Source organism: Morone saxatilis, unplaced genomic scaffold, assembly GCF_004916995.1.
Source record: "Morone saxatilis isolate NCDOM2014 unplaced genomic scaffold, NCSU_SB_2.0 Contig5, whole genome shotgun sequence".
Taxonomy (NCBI): Eukaryota; Metazoa; Chordata; class Actinopteri; family Moronidae; genus Morone; species Morone saxatilis.
Genome location: NW_023340095.1, coordinates 10197833 through 10218685, shown reverse-complemented (window position 1 = coordinate 10218685; position 20853 = coordinate 10197833). Strand labels below are relative to the sequence as shown.

At 39.9% G+C, this 20853-nt stretch overlaps 1 protein-coding gene across 1 annotated transcript; it reads right to left on the bottom strand.

The window, feature by feature from the left end:
* Window positions 1–591: 591 nt before the first annotated feature.
* On the bottom strand, window positions 592–20574 carry slc12a8 (solute carrier family 12 member 8). Its single transcript, XM_035677325.1, has 14 exons — window positions 20432–20574; window positions 19433–19573; window positions 18426–18572; window positions 16618–16809; window positions 16290–16521; window positions 8004–8117; window positions 7670–7757; window positions 7242–7329; window positions 5423–5569; window positions 3018–3684; window positions 2822–2907; window positions 2594–2711; window positions 2019–2079; window positions 592–1745 (listed from the first exon to the last, which is right to left on the bottom strand). The coding sequence occupies exons 2-14, from the start codon at window positions 19565–19567 to the stop codon at window positions 1577–1579; spliced, it is 2244 nt and encodes a 747-aa protein (XP_035533218.1). The 5' UTR covers window positions 19568–19573; window positions 20432–20574; the 3' UTR covers window positions 592–1576.
* Window positions 20575–20853: the final 279 nt, after the last annotated feature.

The window sequence follows — 20853 nt, the reverse complement described above, 5'->3', positions numbered from 1 at the left end:
TTTAGGCTTTCAAGGTAAAAAAAAGTATGACAGATTAATTATATATAGAATATATAAAAAGAGATGGTTGGTGAAACTTCACTTGTACTTGTATTACTGCAACACACTCTAATTTGAGAACAGTTGTCTGTAATATTCAGATCACACTTTCTATCCTATATGACATAAAGCAGCAATATCTGTGTCAATGAGTGTATGTTGTTCAGGCTTGACCCCAAAGTGTCTTTCATTGACACTCCTGACAATTCAAGGCATCATCCTTGAAGTAAAATTCAGATATTAAAGTTTTTTATTGTGCACAGTCCCATTCTTCAGCCCACCCATCTGAAACCATTTTCTCAGTACTGATCGAGTCAGCCAGAGATCAGTCGATGATGAGGAAACAGTACAGGTATCTTTACAGATTGTCATGTGCCTGTTGCAGCTCCGACAAGAAGATGCTGAGAGGAAGTGGTTTTCACAGCTTTGTGCTTGAGTTCCAAGAACAATGACTCTTGAAGTCTGCAATGCACACAATTCACCCAAATAACACGACTGTATGTACTGAAATATATTCATGTGTTTTAAAATGAATCAAATACACTCTTCAAATCACTTCTTATTCCCTCTTTACTGATCCATCCTTCTTCCTCGTACATTAATATCTCAATCAAAATAAAAAATTTTAACACAGCCAGGAACATTAAATATTTACATCAGTGTGATGTGCGTCACAATTAAATTTGATTTTTTTTATTAGTAGGCTGTTGATCATCTTCGGCTACAGTAAATTTACTATTTTTGCCTTAATCACTTTTGCTATTTTGCTTTAAACCAGCTGGATCTAAAAGCTTATTTCAGCTCCTGATCTTGGTTTTATATTCTATTCTTCTAAAATATTGTATTATTATTATATACTATACTATATTATGTAAGTATATTTTCTTATGTAGAAGTCATATTTTCATTGCATTTTGGGTTTTTGAATTAGATGCCAGCAACAAATATGGAAATTCTTTGTTATTTCTGAATTATTGTATGTCTGCAAGAACACCAAGACCTGAATGCAACTGACAACTAGGAAAAGTAAACTAATAACAACCTGGGGAACATTTTTCAATGAACAATAAACTGTATACATGCAGAAATGAACTAACATTCTTTAATTAAACCTTTGTGTCACATGTACACAGGATATTTAGGCCACATGAGCACCATGATGCTCGGACTTCTTGGAAGTTACCCAGCAGTATAGTAATCCAACAGCAAAACAGTGGAGAGTTTTAAAGAAAGTGATAATTCAGTCAAAAGTTAAAGCAATGAAGTAGAAGACAAAATAAACTAGGTTTACTTTTATGGAAAACTCAACCAACTCCAGCTTTCTCCAGTCCACAAATACATCTCTCGTTTTCTCTCACACCAACAGCGCAACTCTAGAAGAAACTCAGATTCCCTCCCTGAGCCACTGAACGTCTCTATTAAATACAATATGTGTGCAGAATGTGGCTCACAGGGCTACATGAGGCGCAGTTTGAGGCAGAAAATGTGGTTTCAGGCTGACATATATAATATGTAACAGAGGCAGTGTTTGAGTCAGTCAGTGAAGCGGTGGTTCCACCATCTTGTCGGGCCTGATGAATGAGGATTGGTGAAAGCGGTGACGAGAGGCAAAGTCAGCATTTTCCTCCGTCAGCTGCTTGGTTTTCATCCCGATCCCAGACAGAGAGGGTGTGACTACGATCTCGTCCCGAGGAGATCCTTCCCTCCTGAAAGAAAAAGAGCTCGGGTTCAGGTGACACACATAACTTAAAAAAACACATATTTACAGATAAAATGTCTTATTTTGCACTGACTTTGTAATACAAGAACCAATAGATTATGACAAGTATGTAAAAAATTAACTCAGTTTCAGTCTATTCTGGACAGATAATTTAACTAAGAACTTAAGAAATGTCTTCGATGGATGACATTTAAATCTCTTACCTATCTGTCACCCACTCATTCTTATAAATTGACTGACTATAACAATCACACATTACCTGAAAATGCTATTCAGTGTTGATTTGAGCCAAGTGAAGAAGCTGAATCTTGCTGCAATACCTGCAAATAAATCAAAAATAGCCACAGAAAACAGGTTAAACAAATATGATAATAAGTTTAAATTTACTACAGAGAACCTTTTTATTGCGTTCATATTTGAGGTTAGTGCACAAAAAGTGTAGTAGTAGAGCAGGGAGAGAAGCACAGCATCACATAGACCACCTGTGGGACAAGAGGGTAACACTTGCAGAGCCTCTGCTGAGAAATATTGTGAGTCAGACTGCTGAGGCATGCTGTAATGTGGTGATTTAATGCACAGATGCTGGGTGTCCCATCCAGCTATTCTAGAAATCCTAAGCCACAACAGCTGCCAGCCTGCCAGGCAAAAAGACCGCAAGTGAAACTCCCAAGCAATGTGGCCGAGTACGTTACTAGGTCACATAACAACCTAGCGTGGGTCGACCAGATCTAAAAACATATACTGCAAACCAGGAGGCATTTTAAACATAAAAGATAATGTAAATTATCTGATAATTAACCTGAAATTAACCGGAAATTAACTGATGGAAATCACCTGTAGGTAGTCCAGGACTTGTTTTCCCGATGTAGAGGAAGAGCAGCAAGGCAACGACTATGTTTGCTAAGGCATAAACCCACTGAATAACAAACATAATCAGTATGGAGCTCAATGCCTGCAAGAAAACAAATTATATGTTCACATTACTTTATAAATTCTGTAAATATCTGAAAATAAGATGAAAATTATAACAAAAATAAATGACGCATGAAACGTGTAACCTACCCCAATAAGAGCAACCCAGTGGTTGCAGAACTTTGCATAGACTGAATCCTGCATGGGTTGGATTTCAAAGCTCTGGTGTTCTGCACCTGAAAGATTTATTAAAGGGTCAGGATATTAAAAACAGCTACAACAAACCTGATCTCTACTCCTGTCTAGTCTCCTAAAGTCTAGTGTAGTGATGGTTGGAGCTGATCACCTGTGCTGTGATTATGATGCTCAGCTGAAGGATCCTGCTCAGCTTGTTGTATTTTGAAACGGCATTTTACTTGTGGTTCTTCTGCAGCTCTGGGCTCCCTGCCTTCACACTGCAACTCAGCTTCCTTAAGCGATGGAGCTGAACTTGTCTCACTTCCTCTCTCTTCCGAGAACATATTGCTGTTTTGGTCCAAGCCAAAGCTGTCAATCAGCTTCTGCTTAGTGGTAACATTAGCCTTTCTGCCTTTGCATCTACTGTCCAGCTCTTGCATGGAGGGGGACTTCTCGGCTCCAGCATCAACATTTGACGTGGAGGGAAAGATCTGGTCCATGTCCTTGGTAAACTCCAGTAAAGTGCCTTTACCCTGTGAATTCTCGCCTGCACTCCCGTAGTTTGGGAGAGTGGCCTCAATCAAAGGCGTAGAACTTTGCCTGCTTGACTTACGCTGGTTTATTTTGGCTGGGATGAGGGTGTCCCTTTTCTCTTTAGTCTGCAGCTGGAAGGTCATGGCCACACTGAAGTAGGAGTAGTCGATGAAACTGTAGGTGAGCATGAAGTTGATGCTGACGATGGGGGCCAGCACGTTGACCTGACCGATGAAAATGAAGGCCATGGTCAGCAGGCTGGTCAGACAGATAGCTGCCACCGGAGTCCTGTTTGGGCCTTTCTGTTGGAGAGGGAGAGGGTGTCACAATATGGAAAGTGACGGCTGCACTACACGTCTGTTGTTGTCGAACACAAAAATGAAGGATTAAGTGTTCCTTTATGGCAGAGGTCTCAAACTCAAATTGGCTTCGGGCCACTGCTGATATTATTATTCCTAGAACAAGAAAGTGCAATATTCTTAAAATATTTCCATTACTAACATCACACTTAATAAAAAAGTGCAAACATCAGCCAAACAAATGAAGGCCCAAAACCCTGCTCTCCTCTTATCAAACCTCTCATAGCATCTGTAGGCCATTGCCATTACCAACAAGTAGCAATGGAATGATTATCCATATGCATACTTGAAACTCGTTTTGTTTTTTCACTACAGTAGTGCTACCTAAAAAAATCTTCCCATGACTTCATCTGGCCTTCCTTTGTTCAGGAGCCCTGAGAAAGTAAGTCACACTATTAACTGCCTTAATTTTCTGCCTAAATTATAATTAATTAAATGATAACAATAGGTAGGTAATTTGACTTAGGTAAGAGTTAACTTCCTCTAATTCCTGAACTGTATCTGATCATTTAAAAATCATTAAATATAGGTGAAACACCATCTGTAACCAGAGGGCAAAACCAATGTCCCAACAATAATCCCTTTCTCAAAATGGATAAATTGTTTTAACATGTGGTTTGTTATCCAGCTTGCTTTCACTTCCCAGGTCCTATCACACAGTTTAAGGAGCACTGCTGTGTGCCTGGCGGGCCTCCAGAGCACACAGCAGAGCAGGGCCCTGCCCGTCGCCCCCTTCCTGCGTTTGTTCTGAAGCTTTGATTTGGGCCAAGATGTCTAGGGCCTCATTCCAGCCCGCTGAGAGAGGTCAGACACCGCTGCCATCCAGGGAAGTCTAAAGGAAGAGTGGAGGCGGATGGGGTCAGGACGTCAACGTGACTGTGTGTGTGTGACTGTGTGTGGTTGTGTAGCAGCAGTGACTGGTAACTCACTTACTGTAATGCACTCACAGTCCACTCACTTCTATGGAGTGAGTCTGCAGTCTATAGTTAGGCAGTCCTGTCACTGCTTCCTGTTGAGTCCAACCACCACACCCCTGTATACATCCAGGCTACACACACTTATTAGCTTACAACATGCCAATTAGTGCAGGTAATCAGAGACAATATTACTGTTACAAACTTATAATAGCATTTATCTAATAGTTCAGTGATTATGCAATTTGTTTTGTTTTTTCTATGTCAGATAAATTCACAAATGCCCTTTTTGTGTCTAGATCCCAGGTTATACAGTTATACAATATAGCGACATCACATCTATGATCATTATTACTCGTGCATTAATGTAAAAGCAGGATTTTGCTGTTGTAGTTGGTTGAGGTGGAGCTAATGGTGAGCTCAGTAGCTGTTTATGATTCATCCAAAGTATTGTAAGGACTTCTCATCCACGCTGACTTATAAGTTGACCATCAAAGGTTGATGCAATACGGTTGAAAGGTCCAAATGAAATGGTGTGTTAACCAGGTTCTATAATAATATGATCATTTAAGTCACAGTGCAGTATTGCTTCAACTATCAACTATCATTCTGCATGTAAGTGAATTCACTGGTGCATAAACACACACCCTCATTAGGTAATCTGCATTTACATCATGGTGACCATTGCTAATATTTTTCAGTATACTGCCAATGTCCAGACATCCCTCCCTTTATGGCTTCATCCATCCATCTATCCATCCACTCACCCCTCTTCCCAGGAAGGCCAGAGCAGGGATGACCCTCTCCTCAGCAATGCACTGGAGGATCCTGGGTGCTCCGTACAGGCCGCCCATGCAGGAAGCCAGGGAGGAGATGTAGAGGCCCAGCAGAAAGAGGAAACCCACCAAGGAGACCTGGAGGAAGAAGGAAAACAAACAGAGGGTGGAAGAGGATGGGGTGGGGTTGAGAGCTCACAACAGCTACACCCAGTTGAGTTCCGCTGCAGTCAGCCCCTTATGAAAACAATGACAACTAACCACTGATGGAGAAGTCAGGGCAAAGACTGGGTTAATACTACAATGATGGTACACACTATTGTTCACAAAGTAATGTAGTGACAACTGGTCAGTGACCTTGTTCAGTGCTGGAGTATCTTGCTGCTATCTTTAGAAGCACCACCAACTACCTGATTCGCTGCAGATGGATTAAAAACACAAAATGACAACTGGCTCAAGAGTTCAGCTGCATCACCCGACATCTTCTTTGATTTGCTCCTCACCACAGCCTAATCGCTTTACTGCTGTGAGCAGTCTGCGTGTTATTGTATATGCATGAATGTAACACTAGCTCGACTCTTCACACAACTAAAACCATCACGCCCAGTCCTTCTAACGTCAGCTGTCCATATGGAGCCAAACCCAGGCTCAGTGTGGCTGAGAATTCAGAGTTCAAATGTCAACAGATATGTAATATACACAGTGTGTGAGACTGTTGGAGCATGATTTGTATAACATTCCCTTAAAGTAATGAATTAAAGGACCAGTGTGTTGTATTTAGTGGCATCTAGTGGTGAGATTGCAACCAACTGAACTCCTTTGACTCAACCAAGCACAAAGGAGAAACTATGGTGGAGGTGAAACTCGCAGAAGGCCCTGTCTACAGTCAGTGTTTGCTTTTTCCGTTTTTGGATACAGCAGATACATGGTGGTTCAACATGGCACGTAGGTCTACTGTACACAAAAGAGACCAAACATGATATCATTTTAAATTGCAACATCCTTGATAAGTGTCACACACTTAAACTTTTCATGTCTATTGATTATTATCAGTTCAAAGATCAGCCTGTAGGTTCTCTAGTAAGATTGTCAAAAGTATATTTAATACTTTTTTCCTATTACATTTGTTTAAAAACATACAATACTGGGCGCCCGTTTAGCTCAGTCGGTAACCCATGTACGAAGTTGCTGCAGCGGCCTGGGTTTGAATCCGACCTGAGGCCCTTTGCTGCGTGTCATCCCCTCTCTCTCTACCCACCTTTCTATCTACAACTGTCACTTTCCAATAAAGCCAATAAAAGGCCAAAAAAATAACGTAAAAAAAAAACAACATATACAATACTATCGTTCGATAGTATCAAAAGTACAGTAACAGATCTGCAGTCAGATTCTCAACCTAAGGTTGTACAGATGAAACAATGGGAAAGAATAGCAACTGGTACTCATTATGTGTTCAGTGACTTTTTCTGTACCAAGACTGTGTGCAGGTTGTAATTTTTTTTTTAAAAAGTCCTATTTCGTGTGCCTTGGACTTCTTTTTCTTTTTGCCATGGTATTGAAAGTATCAAGTATAATTTTTTTCCTACCTAGAGGACTCGCGTGTGTATTTTTCCGAGGTGGGCCACACTTGTCTACTACCTGGTTGTGTATGAAAACGCGTGCGTGGGTAATGGGAAAGACCCATTATTTTTTACTTGAACTAACCACTACATCAACACAGTGAGCCATCATGGGGAATCCCCCCACCTCAACTCCTTCTCTTGACAAAGCCTCTTTAAACAGGGTGGGATGGAAACAGAGTGGAGTTTACCTTTTCTGCTATCAAGAAGTCATAGCGCAGAGCTTCTCTGGTGCAGATGGCACCAAGGAGGAAGACAAAGACCAGATACAGGAACCACCTGTGGGTCACCAACAGTTAACAAGGCAGAAGCATTAACAACTGCTGCTTTCTCACTATTAATAGGAGAATTGTGTCATGGCAGCTCCACTGCCTGATAGGGCCAGACTGGGAATGTGGGTTTGTTTGTTCTCTCCAATGAAGCCAAAAAAGTTCCCACAAAGAGATTCGACAGCACCACAAAAGTAAAGTCTTGTAGTACCAAATGAAGTCAAATAAATAGATTAAGACATTTGGAAGAATTAATTAAAATTTTCTGACATGTTGGTACTCCAACTTAACAGTGTGCGTGCGTGCGTGCGTGCGTGTGTGTGTTTGTGTGTGTGGAGGTGTCATCATACGAGGTGAAGACAGCTGCCAGAGTTCCCACTGGGATGTTGTTTTCAGGCCGCTGAAGGTCTGAGCTCATGTTGAATCCTGCCATAACCCCTACACACACACACACACACACACACACACACACAAAGATACAAACCACACAAATGTACACAACATACTGTATAATACCAAAAGTATTTTTACACTGCATTATGAAGCTGCAATGAGGGACAGAGTGTTGAAAAATGGCAGATAAGATATTCCTGATACATACTGCGCATGTGCTAAGTGTAAGTGTGTTACGTGTTGTTTTTCACACAATATTGGATCAGAAAAAGATGATGGGAGCCACCTCACCTGTAGCAGCAGGGAAGAAGACCCCAAAGACCGTGAAGAAGTTTTCTCCTAGGCTGTAATCTGGCATTGTGTTACTTTTGAGCAGCCCGGCTGAATAACCAATGAAACCATGCTCTGAAAGAGGGGACAACGACACACAAAGAACATCAATTCTGAGTGAACAGTGAAAAGTATCAACAGTATAAACCTGTCAGCTGCAGCATACTGATACCAGAGCTGATATTGTGAAACTATTCTCAGTATTTCAGAAAACAATCTCACCAAAAGGTCCATTTTGTTCTGGAGCTTTTGATTACATCATCCGTATGATCTCCATCCACAGATTAAGTTTGCCAAGTTGTCATTGGGAAATGAATTACGACTCTCTACATTCACTTATAATTTCACACAAAGTTGTTGTACACTTCTTCAGACTGGGGAAAGCAATTCTTCTATTAGGAAGTTTAAATTTATCATGATTTGAGTTCAGAACACACTTCACCATTTTTCATCATATCTGGAGCAATATTTATACAGAAAATATGAATATCATGAATTAAATAAATTTATGAGTCAAGGGACATGTGATCAATGACCTGATGCATTTAGCCAATGAAAAATTTTTTTTTCAGATTACATTTCTTTGAAAAAAATGCAGACTGGTCCAGTCTCATCCAAAACAATGTCCATTTAACATTGGATGGTGTTTGACTTAATAACAATAATTTCTGATAAAAAGCAACACTTTTAAATCAACCATTTCTGATTATAGTGCTAGACCGCATGCTGGTTGCTGTATTTACTACCTGTAGCTACTTAATGATTTAACTGTCACCATCACTGGTGTAAAGTGATCATTACTGTGGTGTTTTCATATGCTTGTTTTAATTTTCTTAGTATTTAGTCACCATCTTTAGACCCAGATGATAATTGTTAGTTCGTTTTTGCAGTGAACTTTCTTGGAGAAATTGAGACTAACTGGAGATGTAAACACATCATGACTGCACCAGAGGACTTTCCTACAGTACCAGACACCAAGTAAAAAAATATATATACCATAGCTCTGAAAAATATTGCATTTGAAAAATAAATAAAAATTTTAACAACTGGTGCATGACTAAAGGATGCTATTATCATTGATTGTATATGTTCCTCCGACTCAAATCTATGCATCTACCATTTTCAGCAATCCAAAAACCGGAGAAATGCATACTAATACCCTTTGTTACTAATTGATTATAGTACCACCTAAACTGGGATCTCAAGTTTGCAATTAGACTGTTACAGGTATTTTCTATAAAAATGGATGACAACAATAGGCAGCAGCAAGTGTGCAGCCTAAAGTCAGGACAGGTCAGTTCAGTCTAGGTCGGTTTGTTGAACGTGCAGAAGGAGAGATTGTTCTGTACTGGTAGGGGGGCCATTTAAAACCACACAATCTGAAGGGCCCGCCTATGTTACAACACCGGACATTTCCCCCTTGGTTATCTTGCGATGGGAAAGAATGTGTTCTCTCAGATTAATGACATGTTTATCCAAAAGGAAGTCACCACCCTTTTCAGAAGCTCAGCAGCTTCCAAGTTTGAGAGAAAGAATGAGAGCGAGCGAGAGAGGGAGACAGAGAGTGAGAAAAGAGAGAGAGAGTGAGAAAGCTATTTTTTTCCCTTTTAGACAAAAGCCAAAACCATAAGGGCTGGATTAACTAGTTATTCCAAGTGCACATGTTCTCCAGGATAGGAATTTAAAAAGGCTGTGAAAACTGACATCAAATGGGACTAGGAGCCCAAACTCTTGTTCACTCTGTGACCCGGTGATACCGCCCTCTGTCCAAACAATCAGAATCTAACAAATCCCGGACAGTCAGTGTCCATGTCTGCACCATGGACTCCCCACCCACATTACAGCATCATGCTCCAACTTCCAGCCATGCCTGACTCTCTGAGTATTCAGTTTAGGGCGTTCACATATTTATAAGGCAAAACTATTTATATGAACAGAAAATGAATTGTTTAAAAACACTGTCAGAGCATTTGATCTCAAGAAATGTGGGCAAAAAACTGCAAACAAATGTGTTATTTTAAGTAGCACTTTAGTGAACGTTTCCCATTTTCTGGTACAACTACACACTCGCATCCATCATGCCATGCTGCTACATAAGGAATGGTCACATTTTGGTGGCCGATATTGTACTTTTGATTAATGCAAAACATAAATCAAGTAATAAATCATGATGCATACTTATGGATTTAGATACCTGGCAGTGTATTATGTATTTTATATTAATCCGAATTTTTACCAGCTGCGACAATTAATCCAGTAATGTAATATGATTCAGAAATGGGCCATCCTACATAATAAGTAACGTAATAAGTACATATTTTGATGCTAAATCTTTTGTACTTTTACTTAAGTAAGAGTTTAAATGCAAAACATTTACTTGCAACAGAGTATTTTTACACTGTGGCATTGCTACTTTTACAATTCCTAAATAACATTGCAAGTGATCAAAATACCAAGTGACACAGCTTAGCCTGGAGCTTTGGGGGCCTCTAGAGGTCTGGGGCCAAGTGGTACTTGCCTGCTTTGACTGGTTGGTAATCCAACCTTGATATCGGCTTGGTATTGAGTTTTAGCTAAGCTGCCTACAAGGCTCTAAGGATGGCCATGTTAGTCTATCAGTTGGTCCACCACTTTGGTCCAGACAGAAATATCTCTATCTTTGTACAGACATTCATGGTCCCCAGAGAATGAATCCCACTGAGTTTGTGTGAAAGGTCTTGACAACTGTAAAATTTGGCACAGACATTCATTTCCCACACAGGATGGATTGTAATATTTATGGCAACCCCTTAATCTTAACCCCTTAAACCCCCTTTAATCTATTGCTATAATCTGGTCAATTCAATTTGTCTGGTACTTTGGTTCAAACACCTGCACAACTGCAAGTGGGCAGGTGCGTGGAGAAGAGGCCGGGTTGCAAGTAGCAAGTGAATTTCCCCGGTGTGGGATCAATAACATCTTATCTTATCTTATCTTAACTGCCATTCCCATCAGCCTCAGTGTTGAGTGCTAATTAGTAAATGTTAGCATGCTAACATGCTAAACTAAGATGGTGAACATGGTAAACATGTTCTACATGTACACAACACAACATGTGCTAAACATACACACATACACAACATGTGCTAAACATACTACAAGTGGCATTGTGACCATGTAAGCATACAGATGTTAGCATGCAGCTCAAAGCACTGCTGTGCCGAAGTACTGTACAGCCTCACTTAGCTACTAGCATGGTCGTAAGCCCTTTTTTGTCTACCATATGACCTTAAACTATTATGAAAAGGGCAGAAATGCATGCATATTTCAGTATATTGTCTAAAGAGCGAGTGTATAGGCAGAGCTTCTTTCTGTACTCAGAATTCCTCTGACACAAGCTGGAATGTGTAGTCAGATTACATGAGTGACTGAGGCCTCTCCCTCCGTCTGACTGACCTCTTACTCTCCCACACTAACCAGTGTAAAATGCTGTGCGTGGAGAACAGGACAGGCTGTGATGTTACAGAGGTGGGGCAGGTCCCACTAGGGCGATTAAGAACTATATATTATAGTGTGGATCACAGGGAGAGATGATGTAGCGGTCTCTGGAGTAGCAGAAGGCCTCAGATCTCAGTTTCGGCGTTCTTCCTTTGTCATTTTCCAAAAATGTGGGTGAGTCTGGTTAACACCCTAAACCCCAGACCCCAAGAGCACATTATGGCTTCCTGTTCTGAGGGGAGCAGGCTTCAACTAAAGGAACTGGGACTGGGTAAGGCGTGTCAGACTGTATTTCATCTGTGCACTACAATCAGAAGGTTTTGGGTTTTAATTGTTTGGCTGCAGAGACAATATGTCTCAGACTAAATAATTTACTCTCGAATACTACAACTGGGAAATAAACACTCCTCCTATCAGGGATGATAAAGCACTATTCTGAGCAGTCTTGCATGTTTTTAAATTTTAACTCCACCTGTCACAATACAGCAGGAAGGACTTGTCATAATCAGTCACTTAACAGATCCTTGTTGCTGGGGAAATCAGGAAGCCAGGTCAGTCTACAGGTGAGAGTTCATGTACATATATAATAATACCTAAATCCCTCTACTATATTAACACAGAGTCGTCAGAATCACATTGTAGACAAGGACATAGTGGCTAGGAGTGTATCCTGACTATAATGCCTCAACTGTAGTGTGGGGGATATGGGATATGACTAACATGAAGCATTATTTGTAAAGCCATACAAACTGTTTTAGCTGTTGATGCTCTTAACAATAATCTGTACTATTCAATTTATAACAAAAACCCCAGTAATTCAGTCTTTCCACTTCAAATATCTTTATTGTAGAGATTCATACGCTACTGAATCTGCGTCAAAAGCAGGGTAATTTAATCTCTGAAACCTAAGATGATAATTCTAATAGAAATAACAATGCATACCAATATTGATTAAAAGAGTCCAAGGTGAGATCTTCAAACATCTAATATTTTGTCTGACCAAGCCCAACACCCAAAAATATCCAGTTAACGAGGCTATAAAACAGAGAACAGCTGCAAATGCTGAAGTTCAAGTATCCAGAACCATAGACATTTTGGCATTTTTGCTTGATCTATTAATTCTTTTTAATTCAATTTTTAATTTAACCTAATTCAGATCTTAAATACTGACAAGTCAGTGCCCTATTTTGTATTAATGGCAATTAATAAAGTGCATCACTTGACTGATGGGTCAAACATTAGCTGTGGCAGTGATGCAACATGGTGTCTGAAACCTACCACGGCGTCGGCTTTGCCAAATGTACATAAGGGACATGTTATCAAACCATGACTACATGATTTTGGCAGTGGCTCCTTTTCCTTCAGGATGTGCTTCAGTGTTGCGCACACGCTAATCTGGGCTCTTTTGGACCAGCTAGTGGACCTGCTGGTCCTCTGCCAACCATGAGGTAACCACAACACACACAGCAGCTCTTAATTGGAAAAACCTGGAGGAGCCATTATGGCTGGTTCTCCTACAACTCTTTAGGACTGAAAACTGGCCTCTGCCCTGGCACGTGCACATATAGACCCCAGGTCGTAACTGGAGTGCTGTCTGCTGTCTGAAAGAGATTTCACTCTTAAGATAAAAAATACAAGAGCGATAGTAACTGGAGTAGCTGTCTTGCAATGTCTTGAAAGAGATTACTCTCGAAGCGGAATAAATCAAGGGAGGCTTGGAGCTCCTGACCCCAGACTTGACAAGCCCTATTGGCTGATGTTAATTGTATAATATTATTAATCAATTGACATAATGAGGAAAAGGTACATTAAAATCAACAAAAAATTGGATATTTTCTCAATAGGCTACTCCTTTTTGTTTGTCATTAAACAAGCTTGGGTTCGACTCTGACCTGTGTCACCGAAAGTTACTTAAACCTGATTTTCCAAATTTCTCTCTGCAAATTTGAATAATAGGTTTTAGATAGAGAGAGTCTTTATTGTCCTTTCCAGGAAATGTGTTGCCACAGTCTGTACAAAGTCTCATACGTATACACACAACATTAACACAAGATAGACATCTAAACACAGCACATTTTTCATTCAGGTATTTACACATAACAGCTACAAGGAAGTTTTGTTGAGTACTGCTATGGCAGAAGGGACGAAACTTCTGCCATAGCGAGCTCGTTTACAGGCCAGTGATCTGTATCTGCATGCAGATGGAAGCAATGTGAAAAATTGATTGGGGGGGTGTCTGGGATTGTGTGCTATGATGTGTGCTCTGTGTGTGATGCTTGCTGTCTGAGAGGTTTGGGTTAGGGAGACAAGTCATTTTTGAGGCGCTGTTTGTGATGCGTATGGGTTTGTTCCTATTGGAGGCAGTTAACATGTTAAAAAAAAAGGTGGAAAAGTAGAAGAGAATGGGTTGTATAATACTTTTATAAAGCAGCAGCAGAAGGTGGGGGCAACAGAAAGAGCCTTGAGTTTGCAGATGGCAGAGAGTCTTTGTTGGCAGCATTTATTAATGTCTTTGGTGTGTTCTCAGCTCTGTTTATTGTCCAGAGTGAGTCCAAGCTATTTAAAGCACTAAAGTTAGTCTAATTCTTTTATTTAAACCATCATCTAAACAGCTTAAAAGATTATTCCTGTCAGGTCCAGGCTTTTCATTTGTATTTGAAAGATCTAATGATAGACAGGTATGATTTATTCATTTTGATCATCTGCTGATTGTAGTGCAATAAACAGAAAGGAAAGACTGAAAAAAGAAAGGGCAAGGCAATATAGGTAGCAAACTTAATACATACTGCATAGAAAAACTATTTTGTTTCCTCTTGCAGCTAGAAAGGTACTATATCTACTTACCTAAATCTGTTGCAGTGCATTAAATTGCATCCTTCCAGATTTACCTTTCTGGAAGAAACCACTGACCTGATCTTAAGAACTGAATAATAAATGAATTTCATGAAAATGTGCTAAATTTGGGGTTTCGTCAAGGAATTGAGTGTTTGAACATGGTACGTTATGTGTCATTTGGCGGCGTGGCAACATCGTGTTGGTAATATAGAATTTGTAGGTGGGTTGAATGCCCCTTATATTGCTCGAGCCCCAGCCCCCCAAAAAGGTCTGTGCACACCCTGCCTCTGCCTACTGTACTATGAAGAAGGCTGGAGGGAGTAGTGAACAAGGACTGGTTTTTGTTGCTGTTGTTTTTAAACAGGCATATAAAGAGTTAAGCTTTATCTTGCAGTAACTAGCCACTGCCCACAGTTGGACAGGTACAGTGAGTTCCTTGTGGTAAAAAAAAGTAAGACAGTTCTCTATTTGATATACTGTATATACATGTGTATTTTTTATAGTGTGTGCTACGTGTTTTCTGAAACACTTCTTTTCCCACTGACAGGACGTTGATAATCAGTGAGAACAGGAAATGTGGGGAAGGACTTCCTGAAGGGCAACAGAAGAATACAATCTACCACAAAAAGGCAACATTTCCTCACCACAAAAGGAAAAAAAGGAAAAAATCTTCTCAATAAACACACTGCCAGTCTCAGACTTAAGCCACAAGAGAAGGAAAATGGCACTTTACATAGGTTTTTAACAAAACAAACCAGTTACTGAGGACAGAGACGCTTGTGGTCTAGAAAAGCACTTTACAAATTAAAATGGATTATAAAAAACTGTTGTCATTAGAGAAAAAGGCAAACAGACATGACAAAATGGGTAAAATATGTATCAAAGTTACTACACAGACAGCAGTCTCATAGAGAAGTGAAATGTAGAGAGTCTCAGTAGAACAATACTGACAATCAACAATAAGTGATACCACAGCTACACCTACTGGCCTGATCAGACATTTACCATTCTAGTCAACCAGTAACAGCACTGTGCAAACAAAGGGAGCCTTGCTGAATTTGACTAAAAAAAAACAATTAACCTGAATGTGGCATTTTCACACATTCCTCATTTCAGATGTGCAAATAACAAAGTGCAAGAGAACTCGAGATCAAGTTATGCTTTTTCATATTCTGGGTTTTACTTAACTTTGTTTTCCCTGTCCAAAGTCTTATGCTCTCCCTCCTATTTTATTTTCTGGATAAATCTTGTTAACCTGAACATTGATGGCCTTGCTCGCATCAAAGTTAATTTCCCTTTCCTACACCAGACGTTTTGACTGGTTACATCAGGAAACGATCTAGTAACATTAACAAGGGCTGCGTTCTAGCAGTGCAGCAATTAATTTATTAATCTGTGTCAAAATGTAACAAACATTTGTTCCACTTTTTTCCCATTTTTCCCTGATCCTGTGCTGCACCAGGGTGTTATCTCTCACTGGTGAATATTCCCAACTTTCCATCTTCACCCCTGACCTGCAGCTGTCCACCCAACCCACACACACACACACACACACACACACCATACACACACACTGTAAACACAATTTAGTTGTGGGTGTTATAACAGGATTATACCAACTAATTGACGTAGATAGAGTTGTGTTTTACTTTCTTTTCTCTGATATAGTAACTGTTGTTGGTTTGGCTACCCACTCAGTTGATACTTTCAAGTTCACTTATTTTTCTGACATTTCCTCGAAGTGGTTCTGAACAATAGTGTAAATGCCTAAATAATTGGAATCAGGTTAAATGCTAATTGAGAGGCCTTGACATTAATAAAATTTTGGGGCAAGCAGGATTATTATGGCTTGAAAATACTATTAGAAGACACTAAATATTGGCACAAAACAGCAGCACCGATTTAACTCTCCCATGTCTGACCCCCAAAGCCTACCTGGGTCAAGGTGTGTGAAGGTACCAATGACAAAGTCCAGTGTGGAGACGGCCAGCACAGCCAGCAGCAGCAGCTGGAGTCGGACGATCCACTTAACACCGGCGAGGTTGATTCCAAGCAGTGCCAGCAGCACCGCCGCCGACATGCCGCGCACCGCCCACTGGCTCTGTAGACCGAGCACCTCCGCCACTGACTCAGAGAAACCTGTGATGTACATGGCTCCAGCTACGCACTGCAAGGTGGGAGGAAGCACGAGAGAGGGAAATGTAAAAGGTTGCATTAGAAACAAAAAGCTTAAATTAAAAAAACTATTAGTATCAGCCTTCACCTGTCCAAACACATAAAGGAGGCCCACAGTGCCCCCCACCCGGCCGCCCAGGACTGTGGAGATCATGGAGTAGATTCCTCCACTCCCAATGCCACAGTGCTCACACACTCCAATCCCCGACATCACCGTCACTAAAGCAACCAGCACGACCAAAGAGACCAGCAGCATCCCGAGCAGCACACCCGTGTTCCCCTGGATGGTGATTGAGAGACAAAATTACACAGTCACATACGCACATTTTAAATCTGCAGCATGTAACTTAAATACACTTTATTCAGCTTGTACCACACATATCTGCACGCCTAGACTTTCTATACTGTACCTTAATGCTTTGTATGTAATTCATTGCACACTCTGTACATCTTGAACACATGCATGTAGCTTTTTCTCCAGTATGTCCCCAATGTGTCTCCATCGATACCTTTTAGTCTTACTTTATACGCTGTTCAAGCTGTCAGCTTCTTTTGGAGAAAGTGGGAAATGGGGAGATTTCTACTAAAATCATAGTACTATTTGCACTTTAAAAACCATATCATTTGATTTCAGCTTCAGTATTAATAAAATTAATGACAAGAAATGGGGTTCATGCTTGAAAGACCTTCTCGTGAAGGCCCATTAAACCAGGGAAAAGATCAACTCATTACTGTTGCACAATAACTAATGAGAAAGCAAGTAATTTATGATCAGATACATCATACTCTGGATAGGAAACCCTGTCTCCCACATGACAAACTATATTTTAGCTGTCAGATCCAACCTTAACAGATGCAGCAATTAAGATCACAGGGTCTTTTGCAGCTTTGTTCTGTGATGACACATACACATTAAAGTGTTTGGGATCAACTGAGGGGATGACACATTCGAGCTTCACAGCCATTATGAGACAAGAGGCTAAATATAAGTGTAGAAATGAAAATAAACATCATGTGTGCAGTCTTTTCTGGTTTACCCACTGGCCCAGCCCTATAATCAACCACAAACGGACTAAATTACAATGAGTGAGACATAAGTCCCACAGACTGAGAGTTTGCTTTATTAGTGAGTGGGTGGGTAGAGTGTGGGAACCCTCCAAACACCCACACACTGAACATTTCTGATAAGGAGAGTAATTTTTTTGCTCTTTAAAACTGCACACACATGCACCATTCAAGCACACATTTTGGTTTATGTTCACCTTTAACTGCATTTCCACACAAACAATGCACACAATTCCTTATTACTGGGGGGCAAACCATTTAGGAAGACCATCAAAATAAGAATGTAGTGAATGATTTAAACTTCAGAATGCTCTTTAAACTTGGCAGTCTGAGTAAGTAAAGCTTATCAGATCTGGAACAAATTTTTTATATGTATTTAGATTGCAACAATTTTGAAACTGGGAGCAGGAGTTGCTTCAATTAGTTGTGAATTCATATTCAAGATGTTTGTTACCTTCTATATTTAGTCACCTTCTCCAGGTATCTCTTAATATTTACCATTGCTCATTATTTGGCAGACACTGTGTAAGCACAATAGACATTATTCTAGAAGGTTGCACTGTTTCAAAAACATAATATGTAATGTATAATCTACAAATATACAGTCATGGTAATATGATAAGATGATATAAGATAACATTTAGGTTATTTAAAATCTTTCAGGTTTGTATTTTTGTCTTCAATAAACAGATTTTTCTTCAGAGTGTGCAATTTTTTCTGCCTGGATATGGTTTCAGAAATGGCCATAATAAATAAATAAATATAATACGTTTCCTAATATTTACAAGAGAAACTGAGGTAGAGAGAGCAACACAGCACATGCATACAAACCACTAGGAAGCCGGTACGTAGGAACAGCACCACACCGAAGATGTTGATCATGCAGGTGGTGAAAACTCCATCCCAGGTACCGAAGAGCACCGGCTCCCACACAAACACTTTGATCCTCCACCATGGCTGGCTTGACTGCTGGAAGCGCTAATCAAGGAAACACAATAGTTAAAGCAATGGCTGGTTAAATATCATATTCATCATTAGCCATCAGAAAAGTTACTGTAAATCACTGGTTCCCAATCGTTTACCCTAATAGACCCCCTATCTATCATTGAGTAAACTGGTGACCACTGACTGTAACATATTTCATGGATATTTCATATTATATTCAATATAACAATAGCAGTCGAGAACAACTGATAAACTCTACAATGAACCCAAACAGTGAACACAATACACTTGCCAAAATTTGGTGTAAAAACGAGCGATTTGGATGAATTTTGAGCAGATTTTTCCTTGTGATTACAAGATACTGAGAGATTTAGTTTCCTGATATTTTGACTGACTTTTATAACAATTATCTGTATTATGTATTTTTATTATTTCATTTTTAACATTAAATACTACAATTTTTAATAGGCTTCTTTTCTTTTGACAATTCAGTGTTTTATTCTCATTTTTCCTGTTAGCCTATTTTCTATGGTTGTGAGCTTGTTTATCAGAAGAGTGAAGGCTCTGTGATATAGCCTTTAAAAATAAAAGCAATTATTATTCTTCTTGAAATGAAACAAAATCCTGAGATATAGGCCTACTGTGTACAGCAAACGAATAACAGCACAAAGATTAAAATTAAAAAACAACCCATAGCCTCTGCACTGCAGGTTATGGTGCTTTGAAAGAAGGTTGTTTGCTTTGATTCTATTAAAACTCAAAAAGAAAAAAAAATGTCACATAAGATAGATTATAGACTGACTGGAGAAACACAAAGAGTGAAGAAGCTTCAAACCCACTAAGAGACACATAAAGAGGAGGAATAAAGGGGCATTTCTGAGGAAACATTCCACCTGTGCATCTTCATGAAAGAGATCATGGACATGTGTGTTTGTGCTGGTGTCAGGGACTCCCCCATTCAGCAGTCCTGCCCCATCTCCTTCCTGGTCACAGGTGTGCACAGTCCAACCTATTGGCAGGGTTTCCATCGCAACCTACAGGTGCAAACAGTTGCTCCAAGTTAATCAAAGAGTTTGAATGGAAAACACACAACATGAAATAAACCAAACAACTTCGGGTTTGAGTCGAACAATAAGTGACCACGTTAATTTGTTCAGTTGAAGGAAGTTATTTGAGTAAACTGACTCTCCCGGTTCAACAGCAACAGGTGCAGAACGAAGACACCCGGATACAGCAGGGTGTGCACCTGACAGACAGCTGATAACGAGGCAAGAGCCAGGTCGACATTTTACTTACAAATTACTCTCGACAGCGGTTTACAGTGATATCATTTATGCAGCTATTATTTTTGCATCAAAGGTCGGGGAACAGATTTTAACAGTTTTACACTATTTTGACACTGTCCCTTTAAAAAATAATTAAATTATTACTATGTCAGCATTAAGACTATGGTATATATGTTGAGCAACGGCTGTCCTCTTCACTGGCAAAACTATTCACGCTCATCGCTACGTACCGTCGCCGCCAGACCTCATTAACAAACGAGTCAATTTAATGTTTCCTAGTGGTGAAAGTGAAGAAAAAATCCATAAACCTTTTGTGAAGTACTCAGATTCATTCCTAAATAAGGCAATGACCAATACGGCGACTTTATGAAATACAGTTGTATTGGAATTTTTTTTCTTTTCTAAATTGATTCACACACACACAAAAAAAAGCGTGGCAGGAGAATGAAACAAAAAGTGTGTAAAATGTTTATCAGATGAAGTGCTTGTTGTAGGGCTAACGCTATAGAAATCCTAAAATGATTCATATTTAGCAAGGCAAATACTTAAAAAACCACAGGTATTTAAATAATGCTTGAGCAAAACTCAACAGTTGGCTGAACATACCTTTCACAGAGTCCCATATCATTCCATGCTGAGAAAAAAACAAAAACAACCAGAGGAATAATCAGCAATCAAAATGACAAAAGAGTTGATTATTCCATTGTGCCTCAGTGATGGCTCCAGTCAGTGTGAACAGGACTCCCAGCCTCTCCTGCACTAAACAAGGTGTTTTATGAAAACGTCAGCAGGTAACTTTAGATGATGTGTTGTCACTGGTTGCCTTCCAGGGTGTGTTGCTGATTTGCACAAGGATCCTGTGTTAGTTTTGGCAAGCCCTGTAGTAGGCAAGGTTGACTAATGATTAAAGCTACAAAATGCCCCTACCACTCAATAGCCTTATCTTTTTTTATTTCTGGAATTCATTCCTAAAATATGTTTGGATCCCAGGTTTTGGGAAAGGAGATTATGTTTTGGGTCTTAAGGCT